This window comes from Acipenser ruthenus, chromosome 23 (genome assembly GCF_902713425.1).
Source record: "Acipenser ruthenus chromosome 23, fAciRut3.2 maternal haplotype, whole genome shotgun sequence".
In the NCBI taxonomy this organism is placed as follows: domain Eukaryota; kingdom Metazoa; phylum Chordata; class Actinopteri; order Acipenseriformes; family Acipenseridae; genus Acipenser; species Acipenser ruthenus.
In genome coordinates this window covers 2,394,936-2,409,095 of record NC_081211.1, presented here as the reverse complement: position 1 = coordinate 2,409,095, position 14,160 = coordinate 2,394,936, and the positions used below count along the sequence as shown (strand labels likewise).

The window sequence follows — 14,160 nt, the reverse complement described above, 5'->3', positions numbered from 1 at the left end:
AATTAACTCATTTTGCTTTAGTGGAATGAAACCTGCTGAATAATGTTACATTCATTTGTAGTTGTCCATATACTTAATGAAAAACTGTTCATAGTGATAAGGTATTATTATTATTATTTTTATTATTATTATTATTATTATTATTATTATTATTATTATTATTATTTGTAAAATTAGCTAGTTTATGACACCCGTATTTATGAAATCGTGCATTGATTAGTGTAAACCTGTATAAACGCATCTAGCTAAGACAGTGACAAACTGAATCTGCCATTAACTTTAAAAAACTTTTTTTATTGGAATCATGCAAATATGAAACGTAACCCCTTCAAATAATGCAAAATAATCATAAATACAGAGTTACAACATTTTAATTTATTTTAATGTATACAAAACATGTACAACCACATCCATTCTTAACTCAAAACAAAAACAGCACAACAATACATTATTATGTGTTTCAAAGTTATAGCCATTTCACATAAAGTGATTGTACAATGCCCTCTACTGGTCATTAAGCCCAACTGCAGAGTGTCTCTAACAGGGACTAACTGAAAGTGCAGCACAGCGTGGTCATTTGTCCATTCCGTCAGAACAGTGCTTTAAAATGATTAATCTTAATAGCTCACCACTCAGCAAATTTACAGACATCTTCTTCACCAGAAAATATGTGTCTTCTTAACAGAGCCCTCAACTTTAACTCAAAGGTCTGATATTCATGAAAGGGTTTATTTTTTAAGTCTTATTATGATCTGATCTTCTCTTCTAGTTGCATACCATAGATACAAGTATATGTAACACAGGTTTGATCCGCAAAATTAGGAGCCAGCCATCAAGTGTGTATTGAGTTTCTTTTTGCTTTGCTTGCAATACACTGCTGTTTACTAGATGGCGCTGATTATTGCTAATATAAGACACTTTGGCTGATCTAGCCTGAAGTGTATATCTCTGTAGCAGGCAACCAGAACTGAACAAGAGCAGTTCCTGAAATACTAATCATAGACTGTTAACACAGCCTTCATTCCATTAGAGTCAGATTTATTCAGACTCTACTTCCCAGGCCCAGTGCATTTTGGGAGTTGTAGTCCTGCTACCCACGTTACACAAGGACTACATCGTCCTTATTCCTTACCTACTCTGTTACAATATACAGTACTGGCACAAATAATGGCAACAACAAATTATTTACAGCAAGACTATGGGTGGGGATTGTATTGCCCGTGTTTCCTCACTCAGACCCCTTGCTTACTAAATACCCTGGTATCTCGGAATAGATAATCATCTCCTTTTAAAAAATATGCTAAGTATTTTAATGAGCAAGATATGTCACAAGTAGATTAATACCCCAATGTGTTCTCCTTTGTTCTAGGACAGCAGCACAGCTGGGGATGGGGAGTTTGTTGCCAGATAACTTCAATCTGATTACTTACTCACTAAATATCTTGGCATCCCTGAAAGAACGTCTCCTCTTTAAAAAGTCATTTATAATCATTTAAAAATTGCAAACATCATAAAAAGTTAAGGAGAAAAAAAGAAATGTAATTTAAAGCTAGTTTTTACATGCCTCTGGACAATAGGGTCCTTCATATGAACAGTTAAAATATCCACAGCTGTTTACAAATGTATAAAAGCATCAAAGGCCGCCTTTATGGTTGCTTTGGAGAACCATAACAGGGTTTAATTGTCAGTAGAAGGGTCCGTGGTCAGTCTGTTACCATGGCCTGGTGCCTTAGATATTAAGTGCACAGATGAAGGGAAAAAGGTTAACCAGCATAAAAAAACAAAATACATTTGCTTGTACAATTAATATTACAGTCAGCGTATAATTCTATACAGACATTTCTAACACTCGTTTTTTTATTAGTCTTCAACATGATCATTAGAAATGTGGAGGAAATTCAGATTTGTCCTTTAAAGCATGTATTTCAGTGTGTGATTTACTCGGTGTGTCACACATTTCAAAACCACTTAGATTTTTTAGTGTACTGGGCGAGGGTCAATGTTACAAAATGAGACGGAAACAGCTGAAGAGCCCTTAAGAAAGACCTTCAATTTCATTTTTGGTTCCATTCTTGCAAAACTAACTTTTTTTCTCTCTCTTATTGTTTTTAAATAACAGTACATTTCAGGATGGAGTAAATATGAAAATATGTGCCCCTCAAAAAAAGATCATAATTATATGTTATTATATGTTATTATATGTTAGAACCAGCCTGTATTCAGAGTAAGCCTGTGCATTAATTATTATGAAAAATGCATTGTAAAGCAACAGCAAGCATCTTTTCTCATGATATTTATTTTGCTCTTCTGAGGAGTGCATTTTCAGAGTCATATCCTGCAAAGAGATTCATGGTGTTGAGCTTCATGTTCTCCTCTATGCATTTAACTGAAAAAGGTGACCTTTTGTTCATGTTGTTGGTGTAAATGACTTCTAATGACAATAGGTGGCTGTGATGACTTCTTACAAGGTTGTCCAGAAAGGGTTCTGAGGATTGGCGGAAGTGTGTTTGTTTTGGACTGGAATGAATAACTTTGCATTTTGTGCAGAAATGACAGGAATAATAATTAAGGAAATGGAATGATTTTATAGGCATGGTGTTTACTTTAACCTCCAGATGTGATACAGCTGTGAGCTAACTAGCCTTGCCCAGGATCTCATTGGCTAATTCCAGTAACCGATGCTTGTGTTAGCCGAAGTGCAAAAGCCAGTCCATCAAGAAAAGATAAAAGCAAAACCTTATGGGAGCTGAAAAGATTCAGATTTGTTCAAACTATAATGTAACTATAACCACTGAGGTTCCAACCAACTAGAGATTTGAAAAAGCAAGCTTTATACATCCAAAGCCACGTGGATTTATTTAATAACAGAGTTTTAATAAGAACAAATTTCAGCCAAATTCAAGAGCTGCTCTGTGTTCTCATAAAGGAATCTGCTCTTTCCTTTTGATACTTCAGAGTACTGTAATCTGTCAAGTGTTATTTAATCTGTAGTATTTTGTATTTAATTATATCCTGATGTAACTATCACTGACACTGTTATACTTGTCATACTTGTACTTGCTAGAACCAAAGTCATTGTATTTATCTTGCTCTTAATTGTATTATTACTTGTACTGTGATTTTTGGAATGTATTTTTGTTTACGACTGTAAGTCGCCCTGGATAAGGGCGTCTGCTAAGAAATAAATAATAATAATAATAATAATAATAATAATAATAATAATAATAATAATAATAATAATAATAATAATAATGCACTGGCCTTTCTGGAGAACATTAATGAAGTGAAATGAGTCAATCTATTGAAATCCAGGTCATGGAACCAATGACCAATGAGTGTTACTGGTGGAGGCTGAGCTCGAACCAGCGACCACGCACACAGCAAGCGACTGCATAAACCACCTTGCAGAAAAGCCAGTTACTTCTATGTGCGTGGTTATGGAGCAGGGGTGTCCAATCGTGGTCGTGGAGGGCCATTTAATTCCAGGTTTAACAACTAAAATGAGATGGTAACTACTCCACAGTCTGGATGGAGGTTTAATCTGTTCAATTAAACATTAGAACAGGGTTGGAACAAAGACCAGGAGTGGAAGGACCAGCTTTGGACAGCCCTGTTATAGAGCTTGTTTAACATTGCCTGTTACACAACCATATTCTTCATGGTTTAATTCAGCCAACCCTTCCATCCAGGTCCTAAAGTAGTCCTTTGTTAAATTTCCCTTTTAAAACTGGAGTGGAATACACCTCGAAGAGAGTGAATGGGCACTCCTAAAAGGTACTATAGAGATGGAAACTCGCATTGCTAAACCCTCTTTTTAAATAATTAAGGTGACCATATGGCTCCGTGTTCAGCGGGACAGTTAGGGACAGCTTTTCAACTCACAACCCAATGCATTCTGGTAAGCGTAGTCCTGCTTCTCTTAAAGGAAAGAATGGTACCTGAGACAGGTAAAACGTACCAGAATGCACTGGGTTGTGAGTTGAAAAGCCTGAACTGTCCCAAACTGTCCCTCTGAACACAGAGCCATATGGCCACCTTATGAATAATAAATAAACCTTTGAATGCCCTTTTCATAGTGTCAATAAGGAGCAACAGTGGATGTTATAAATTACATTTATGATATAGGAAGAAATGGGCCGTCATCATCAGTCTGCTAGAAATCCTACAGGTGTCATCCAGACCTTGACTACTGTATTCAGTACAGTAATCATCGGGCACATTACATTACATGTATAGAAAGGACTGACAGCTAAAACTATCTAAGTGCCTGTTTGCTTCTTAGTCCTCCAGCTGACTTTGACAGAGATAAGGTATTATATTAAACTGATTAAAATAAACATTAAGCTATAGCTAATAAGACTACCATTGCATTGACACTGCCGTCGTAATTAGTCACACTTGAGCTTAATTAGACGTATCCCAGATGCCACAGATTTAGATGTGATTAATATGCTATTCACGCCTGTGTAATGCGCCATTTTAAAAAACAGTTGTGAATCATGACATACAGTATTTTATCAAATATTACTTTAATGCAATATATGCAATAGTTGCATATCAGGTCAGTTTTGTTTTGTGTTTTTTAGTTAAGCTGAATAAATCATACATTTGTTTTTCGCTCTTTAGAGAAAACATTGACACCTAGCTAAAGAATGTGTTTTAATGGTTTAGCTTTTAAACAGGGCGGGTGTGTTTTATTGTTCTTTTTGAATTTTTCTTTTTTTTTTAGAACATAAAACTTGTTCTTCTTTGAGCTCCATGCCAGCGGAGTTTAAACATCAAGAGAAATTGGACAGAACTGAAATGCTTGACTCCAAAGAATTCATTTGTGATTTAATGGCACTGCTTATAAACAGGGTTTGTGTTATTTTACTGTTGACTGTTTGGGACACATTGAGATGTTTTGCATTAAGAGCAGAATATCTCACATTCTCGTGTTAACAGCTGTGAAAGGAATCTCAGACTAATAAAACAAAGAATCCCTCTTCTTTCTTTTTCATCCATTCTGTAAGCTCTGCTGTGGTAACCTAACGAGAGACCTGGGTAATCAAGGCAGTACGTGACTTTTGATTTAATTAAGAGTAATAATGTTTCAATTCCAAGACTAGTCTTTACCGCAGCCTTCAACAAATAAACAAGTGTCATGTAATAAGCTTAAGAATATGAAAAAAATATATATGTACCACATGTATTCCGCTAATCCCCTTCTCATCATAGCACACAATACCACTGCTTGTCAGCTATTTCAATATAGTGACTCCATACTGTATAACAAAGATCTGATTTCCTATTGAATTCACAATACATGTATTCATTTATCCCAATTATATTTCTACTTGCTTTCATTGAAATAACATCAAACTATTTACCAACTGTTAATGTTAATTTTACACAGTTCCTCTTACTGATCATAGCATTCGGTAAAGCAAACTATAAATGCATACCAGGTACATCCCATTAGCAGTGAAGCCTACAAATGCAAAACTCCATCAATATTCCTTTTCTTCTTCATTATCTTAAATAGCCATGTCATTTCCCAGAAACTGGCTCTAATTTTCTCTAAATGGATCTGATTCCCTAGGAGAGTGCAGAATTAATCCCACACAACCAATCTGCTCAAATATTCCCTGTGGGCCCCCCACCCCCAGCATAGTGTAATACATCATCTAGTCACTAATAACTGGTGGAGTTGCTAGAGGTGGGAAGGACTACTGATTGATTCACTGACAAGACTTAAAAGCTATCAATATGTCTGCTGAAAATTCTTCAGAATATCAGATTGACGCTTATGATGATTGATCACTTCCTGGCAAATTCACAAAGCATGATCTGTACTTCTTTAAGATGACTTCATAGGAAATCAGTATTGTTTTATAAGTTGGAATGTACAGTATTTCATTAAGATATTAAACTGTGCTTAAACAATATGCATATAGCTGGGGGCATGGATGCAAACTGGCTGTTTTGTATTTCCCCATCATGCAAAAAAAAAAACCTCTTTTATCTCTGTGCCTTGTCAATGATTTCCGTTGTAAAGCATTTGTGTGGCAGCTGTGCGAGGTGCTCAAAGCATAACATTAGTAAGTAATAAAATAATGAAAACGGTGCTTTTGTTAGTTTTGTAGCCCTGGGCCGAGATCTGAAGCCCACAAAGCCAGTTTTCCTGATTTAGAAGCTATCTCAGCTTGATGTAATGGTGTTTTAGGAAGCGATGTGTGCTAATGCATCAGACAAAATGTTGTATTGTTTTCAGGAATTAAAACAAAAGGGGCATCACAGAATATTATTTCCAAAACAACCTTTTTTTTTCATTTGATTCTGTTTTAAGGTTGACTTCAATGGCAGATGTGTTTGTGTGTACCATACAATACAATACAATACAATACAATTTGCTTTTATAAAGCACTATAAAGATGTGGAGCATCCCAGGACGCCTTACAATGAAAACTCCATAAAAAAAAAAAAAAGAAAGAAAATTGCCAATCAATGCATTGGCCAAGCAATACTGCTTTTATGTAGTTTTGGGATAATTTATGGTGTTTTTTTAAGTTAAATGTGTCTGCCTACTACCAATGCTAAGCTATGAGAGGTAAATCCTCATAAGACCCACATCTACTAACGAACAATAAGCAACTTTTTAGGGCATTGATTTGTTGAGGTAAGCAGTTGGATGTTTTGTTAACTACTTTTATCTTGCCATTCACATCTTTAAAAAAAGGGATGGAAATAAGACTCGTATTGCACAGCAGTTTCCCATGTAAGTTTTAAATTGATTAGTCACAGTGTACAGATAACCAGCTCAGGTGTGTCTTATTAAACTTCTAGTGAAACCAGGAATGGATCAATGTTGTTTTACTTCAATCCCTATAATCGATCGTTGTTGGGCCAGAAGTTGAGACTAATTTAACTACAGACATTTGTGTCGGGTTTGCTTCTTTATGAACTCCCGCCCCTTTTAAACGTAATTTCCTGCAGCTGCCTTGTTACTTCCTGCAAGATGGCGTCTGGTGTGGCAGTAAGTAAACATAAGCGTCTGTAATAGTAAACAAGACTAAATAGTACATACATGGGTTGACACAGTAGTTATTGGATTATTAACAGTCTTTAGGCTCATTTTTAAAAGTCTGAATGTCGAAAATATAAAGGTCGACACCACTTCTCGTTTTATTTTGCGTGTTTGAAAAAGGCCCAAAATCGAAACGTGATGGGGTACCGTGGACGGTCGATTGAACACAGACTGATTTTGATTACTTGCTGGCAAAAAGTTTCCGTACGACTGATAGTTATTAAAAAGCATTTCTTTACCGCGGGGTGTTGTAGTGTTGCCAGTGTTCTGTGATCTTTGGCAGTCCAAAACGGGCATTTTTGCTTTTGTCGTATTTTCATACTTGTGTGGTACATTCCCACTTATAAAACAATGATTTCCTCTGAAGTCATCTTAAAGAAGTACAGATCATGCTTTGTGAATTTGCCAGGAAGTGATCAATCATCATGAGCGTCAATCTGATATTCTGAAGAATTTTCAGAACTTGTGTTGTGGTTTAGGTTGTATCGTGTGAAAATGTAAAAAGTGTAAACGTTTACAGTTATGTAAAATGTGTTATTAATACAATTATTTTAACATTTCAATGTGGAGTTTATGTTTTACCTTTTAATGTGCCTTTTGTTACATTGGTACACATTTTTTATTGAGCAGAGAAACTTCATTATTATTATTATTATTATTATTATTATTATTATTATTATTATTATTATTATTGTACGTTAATTGCTGATATGGAAATATCCGAAATGCAGTGCCACAGTTAAACTGGTTATCTATGCAACACTTTACAGAACTGCTAATTTCCATTTGACTTGTTTAAAAACCATTACATTAATACTGTTCTTACACTTGAACACGCATACACCCATGTCTCGTTAAGCTGTGTTGTATATGTGTGTCTAGATTGCAGTTCCAGGCAGCAGCCATGAAGAATCTGAATGCAGCACAGCCTCCCTGAAAAGGGAAGACCGGTTGAGAAAATTTCGGGAACTGCATTTTAAAAGGGTGAGAGATTTTCTTTATCATACAGATAATGTATGATTCCCAGATCTGTGTGTCTCAAGACCAATGCTTGGTTTTTACAATTGGTTAAACTGGGGTGAAACACAAAGTACTTGAAGAGAAATGTAACTAAACTGCCACTCTTCAGCTCTAACTATTATTGCAGTTTAATAAATAAATAACCCCAACAGCTTTTACAGCTTGAAAAGGGACCACGGTTTGATATGGAATTGAACATTAATCTCAGTGAACTTTTTTTCTTTTTTTTGTAAATAGAATGAAGCTCGCAAACTGAACCACCAGGAAGTCGTCGAAGAAGACAAAAGACTTAAACTGCCGACAAACTGGGAAGCCAAGAAGGCTCGGCTAGAGTGGGAACTACAAGTAGATGAGAAGAAGAAGGTAAAAGATGCTGTGCCTATAGTTATTGGTTTGCCACTCATGATCAGCTACATTTTTTAAAGATAAGTAGATCAATCTCGTTGAATTATTTTCCATGCAAGCCAGAGAAGAGGTTTTGTTTTTTTTTTTTTAAGAAAGGACAAGGTAGATTAATTGCAAAACTGGCACTTTGTTAACATTTTTTTTTCTCTGTTTCAACCTCCGCACTATTGTGACATAACCATTAGATTTAAAGACAGTACCTGTACTGGTATTTTATTTGTTTAGTTGGTTAGGTTTTTATGTAGGCTTGCCACGTGTTTATCAAAGCCACTGTGTTACTGGGCCATAAACGTTCTTAATGTTAAACAAGAAACAACACTTCCCTTTCTGGTAGTGTTATTTACAAAACACAGATATTCAAAAATATGCAGTCACCCCTGGATTGATGGACAGCCTTTAAAAACAATGATCTTTAAAAATAATTTAATAATAATTAGAACCTAAGTGAAATACTTTTCAGATCCAGTACTTTGGTATGCAGAAACTGAGAGAGGCAAAACAAAAAAAAAGCATGCTATTATGTATTGATTCCAATTTATACACAACATTAACCAGAAGAAAATGGCACGTAAGAGCATATTTACATGACAGTCCAGGGACAGAGATCTGTTGTAAATGAAGTTGCCTTACGGCTGTACGATTAAACTGATATCTTACATCTTATGTTGGCCTGCCTGCGGTCCTTCATTATGAAGCTTGCTTTGTTGGTTTTAGGAATGCGCAGCAAAAGGAGAAGATTACAACAGGGTGAAGCTGCTGGATATCAGTGCTGAGGATGCTGAAAGATGGGAAAGGAAGAAAAAGAAGAGGAATCCAGACCCAGGATTTTCAGGTATATAAACCATTTAAAGCCCTTTTTTATACATGTTAAATGTGCTTGTCCCCTAGTCTTTAAAGAGCAGATAGCTGAAGAAGTCTGTTCAGTGATAGACAAGTAGAAATATCCAGATCATCTCAAAGCAAATTCAGAACCAGGTAAAGACAGACATGGAAGGAAATTATTCAGTATTGGAGCATCAGAGCCCAGAACCACTCAATGTTTTCAAACATCATAGAAAGAAGGGAGGAACAAATCTATACAATGACATTTGAAGCTGCTTGCTCTTTAGGTTTCATGTTAACTTCTCATTGTATTACCATAATTTGTATTGAGGAAGGCTTTAGCTCTTGGGACATTGAACATGGCAGCAAACCGTGGCCAAGTAACAATACCTAGGGCATTTTTACAGCCAGCAGTAATTACTGCTCAAAGTTCAAGGTAGCGATTGCTTGTGTAGATGGCAAGAACATCACTGTTACTTTATTGAGAAAGAAGAGGATAAACTAAAGACATTGCCTTGCCTTGCCACATATACAAAATGTGAAGGAAAAGGAAGTTCTGATTAGTAAGAAAGTGAGTACAATATACAGGGTGATTAGAAAGTAAGTTTACCACATCAATGCACCATGACATTGATGTGGTAAACTTACTTTCTAATCACCCTGTATTGTGATATGAAACAAGGTTCATAGGGGAAATATCCATTTGATTTAATAGTTAATGTTTCCTTCCAGTTTTAGTAATCTGGTTGTAAAATAAAATTGTCTATTTCCACATTGCAAAACAAAGGTAGAGATTCTATATAGCCAAACTATTAATGTCCTATTCCATCTTAAACTGGAAGTTGCATCTGTGATAAGTCATTTTTAATTGACTGCAGTTCAATCTATTGCACTATTTTCGTGTTTTCAATATGGCAGCCATCTGTGGCATCAAAAAAAGTGTTTTGGAATTTAACTTGGAAAAAAGTTTTTTTATTATTATTTATTTAACTAGAAACAGCTTTTATCACTGATTTTTATCCGTTTGTTTCAGCAATTAATAGACTTATTTGACAAAGTACTAAACCTGAGTGTGTTATTGTTTCCGCAGATTATGCTGCTGCGCAGTTACGTCAGTATCAGAGACTCACTAAACAGATTAAGCCTGACATGGAGAATTATGAAAAACAGCGCGAGGAGTGGTACGTTGCTTATATTATCCATGACTCAACTTTTCCATGTTTGTTTATACATTCGTTGTGTCATGGTTACTTACATCCTATTGTTAGCATTTCCTTTTAAGCACAACTTGACTTGAGGAATTTACATACACTGCTGCTCATAAGACGATTTAATTTTTATTAACTATTGACAAATGTTTATTTCAGTTAATAAACTAGCTACGCTGGCATCTTAGACGTTTAGTAAGTGCAAGAGATTGAGCTATTCTGTTAGAACATTGATCAGATTAGGGTCAAGGACATGTTTTGGGATGCCAAATATAGACAAATGAAATAAAAGGAAATAACCAATGATTCTGGTTTGACTTCTGACTTGCCCTGTTGTACTGATTTTGTTACAGTGGAGAGGAATTCTATCCTACATCGAACAGCCTGTTGCATGGAACTCACGTGCCTTCAAAAGAAGGAGTCGATAGGATGGTAGAAGATGTGGAGAAACAGTAAGAAACCGCTTGAATTCTCATTTTATACAGACTAGTGCTCCCTCCATGACTAGCTGTTGACGTTACATCAACAAATACAGAATGATGAGCACTTCACAAAAGCTCTGTTAATGCCTAGTGAAACTTCTTTGGCGATCATGGCCAGTTTAAAGACTGGGGAACTTCAGATGTCTTCCTGACCATTACGTGAAGAATCAAGAATCATTTATATCAAAGGCGAGAGATAAAGAAGGAGGAATAAGTGGTTGAGATTGAAATGCTTGTAGTTTTCGATTTTATTTAATCCGTTCAAGGGTAAAAAATGCTGGTCAACTGCAGTTTTTTTTTCTTTTTTTAGTGTACATGGTTTATTTTATTATTTTGATTCTTTCATTCTTTTCCTCTAGGATTGAGAAGAGAGCCAAGTACAGCAGACGCAGAGCATACAATGATGATGCTGATATCGACTACATTAATGAGAGGAATGCCAAGTTCAACAAGAAAGCAGAAAGATTCTATGGAAAATACACTGCTGAGATCAAGCAGAACTTGGAGAGAGGCACTGCAGTTTAACATCTATTGTGTACATTCAGATCCTTTACTCTTAAATAAGACTGCGTATAGTCTATTTCTTTTTTTTTTCACAAAACAACTTGTATTGTAACTTACATTTAGGTACCATTATGTTTTGATATGTACCTCTTAGAACAGTGATTAGGACAAACTATTTCATAATATCGTATAATGGGTATTGTTTCTATAATGAACTTCTCTATGCACAAATAGAAGTTATGTGAACATAGTTTTGTTTTATTGTAAGGATGTTGCTTTTATTTTCATTTTACTTTGTATATTGTAATTTAAGATGTATCTTCATCAGTAAACCTTTTTCTCATCTGCTCCCTGCTTAACTTTTAAATCATTTTTATATTTAATTATAACGGTATATATTTCTCCTGGAAACACAGAAGCCAAATATAGTTAAAAAGACATAGCATAAAAAATTTACTGGCAAGTTGAATTTCATGTTAATGTATGTATTATATATTTTTCAAACTCTGACTAGCAGCAGTCTTGAGCATCAATACAAGACAATATTTTATTCATAAACAACTTTCAATAAAACATTGTTTAAGTAATTCTTGTTAAAGCTTTGCAAGTAGTGAGATCATAGGACAGATTTTACTCGAGGCATAGACATAACTTGGGCATTCATTTTCATGTGAATTTCTTCGGCACTTTTTTGTTTTGCCTGCAAGCTTTAATAGCATGACGTGAGTTTTGTTCCTAGTAAAGGTCAAAGCTGTGTGAGTAGTTTCTCATAATTTAAAATCAACTGACCTCTGTGAAGATACATTGATTTTTCTACATGGATCATTACTGCCCCTAGTGGAATTGAGACGCATCACTGCATGTGTGGGTTCTAGTGGTCCTGTATTAGAAAAGTAATTTCAATGGGCCAATAGGATTCTAGAAGTAGCACTGCAGGTCATAAGGCCACACATTCGTCCCCCAAAAAACATGACCAACTTATTGTCATCCTTCTAAAGCACACGCCGACTGCGGCAGAACATACCTGCATATTAGTTAATCTCACAAGAACATGCATTAAGGGAATTAGCTGTCATATGAATCATGTTGGGAAGTAATTATGTTTGAATGACAGAAAGTTTGGTCTCTGTTTGCAATAGTTGCTTTCTTGTGGTCTCCCTGGCATTGTAATTAAATTTGAGCAATTAATAATAGTTAATCTTTGTTAACAGAAATCTTTTATATAGCTTACCACATGGGAGTAACTGCAACATCACTATATAAAAAAAATATATTTTCAGATCAAAAAGGCTTCATGAAGCTTTAGCGGGTCATTTTGCTCTTTTTGTTATTTAAAACCATTACTCACCGATATTTGAAAGCCCCCTTTTTTGTACTGTTGCATTTTAGAGCTGACACCACAAACAACAAAGCCAGAATGTCCATAAGGTAGATTTTGATGTTTTCTTTTATTATTATTATTTATTTATTAGCAGACGCCCTTATCCAGGGCAACTTACAATTGTTACAAGATATCACATTATTTTTACATACAATTACATTATTTTTTACACTTTTTTTTTTTTAACATACAATTACCCATTTATACAGTTGGGTTTTTACTGGAGCAATCTAGGTAAAGTACCTTGCTCAAGGGTACAGCAGCAGTGTCTCCAACCTGGGATTGAACCCACAACCCTCTGGTCAAGAGTCCAGAGCCCTAACCACTACTCCACACTGCTGCCCGAGGTGGAGTTGCCCAAACCTGTGCCTATGGGATATAGGCAGCGGCAATGCTGCTGTGGAAAATTATTGATTGGAAGGATGTTGTGAATTGTTTTCCTTCTGCTGTTTTAACTATTATCTTGATAATGGATCTTGTCCTTGAAAAAAATGTAGGCTCTATATTGTTTTTGCAGTCAATGCATTAAAACTACAGTGTGTTAGCACAGAAGAGACCCTTCATATCCCAAACCAGTAGCTCTAGAATAGTTTGGCCATCAGCTGCCAAATTTCAAGCTAAGCCTTTTAGTAGATATAGTAGACCCTGATATTGGTGTGATACAGTCATCTGATGTGAAATATATAATTGACAAACCCAGGACTGGAAGACCCAAAAAGCTGTCTAACAAGGATGAGCAGTACTTGAAGATAATATCCTTAAGGAATAGAAAGAAGACACAAGTTGAATTGACAACAGAACTGGCAGAAGGCACAGGCGTCGTTGTCCATCAAATCAACAGTACGAAGGTCACTCTTGAAATCAGGACATCAAGGATGTGTTGCAGTAAGAATACCTCTGTTAAGAAAGGGGAGCAAGACTAAAAGGCTAAAATATGCACAAGAAATTGGACTATGGAACAATGGTCAAAGGTGCTTTGGACTGTTGATGGATGGACAACAACACCTGCGCCTTCTGCCAGTTCTGTTATCAATTCAACGATGATGTGTGTTAAATTGTGATATAAATAAAAGTTAAATTCATGTGATCAACCCAAAATAATTCCTTCATATATGTAGCATTAAGAGGAAATTAAACATCAAAAAAAAGATTTGCCTGCAGGGGAGACTTTTAACATTTTTCTCAAGCTAATCTGAAAAGGCGTTTGTATATTGAAATAATCAGCTTCTTTGTGCACATTTCTAAACATAAAATAAATGAAAATGATTTGTG

At 35.5% G+C, this 14,160-nt stretch overlaps 1 protein-coding gene across 1 annotated transcript; it reads left to right on the top strand.

Moving 5' to 3' along the window:
- The first annotated feature begins 6,931 nt into the window (after positions 1–6,931).
- LOC117413103 (pre-mRNA-splicing factor syf2-like) lies at positions 6,932–11,855 on the top strand. Its single transcript, XM_034021860.3, has 7 exons — positions 6,932–7,015; positions 7,949–8,050; positions 8,324–8,449; positions 9,206–9,323; positions 10,404–10,494; positions 10,875–10,973; positions 11,363–11,855. Exons 1-7 carry the CDS (start codon positions 6,998–7,000, stop codon positions 11,526–11,528), a joined length of 720 nt encoding a protein of 239 aa, XP_033877751.2. The 5' UTR covers positions 6,932–6,997; the 3' UTR covers positions 11,529–11,855.
- Positions 11,856–14,160: the final 2,305 nt, after the last annotated feature.

Bases quoted from the DNA above. Each gene is read 5' to 3' on its own strand.
- LOC117413103 (XM_034021860.3), top strand. The intron at 9,324-10,403 runs GTATATAAACCA...TTGTTTCCGCAG, and splicing joins TCCAGACCCAGGATTTTCAG to ATTATGCTGCTGCGCAGTTA. The intron at 10,974-11,362 runs GTAAGAAACCGC...CTTTTCCTCTAG, and splicing joins GTAGAAGATGTGGAGAAACA to GATTGAGAAGAGAGCCAAGT.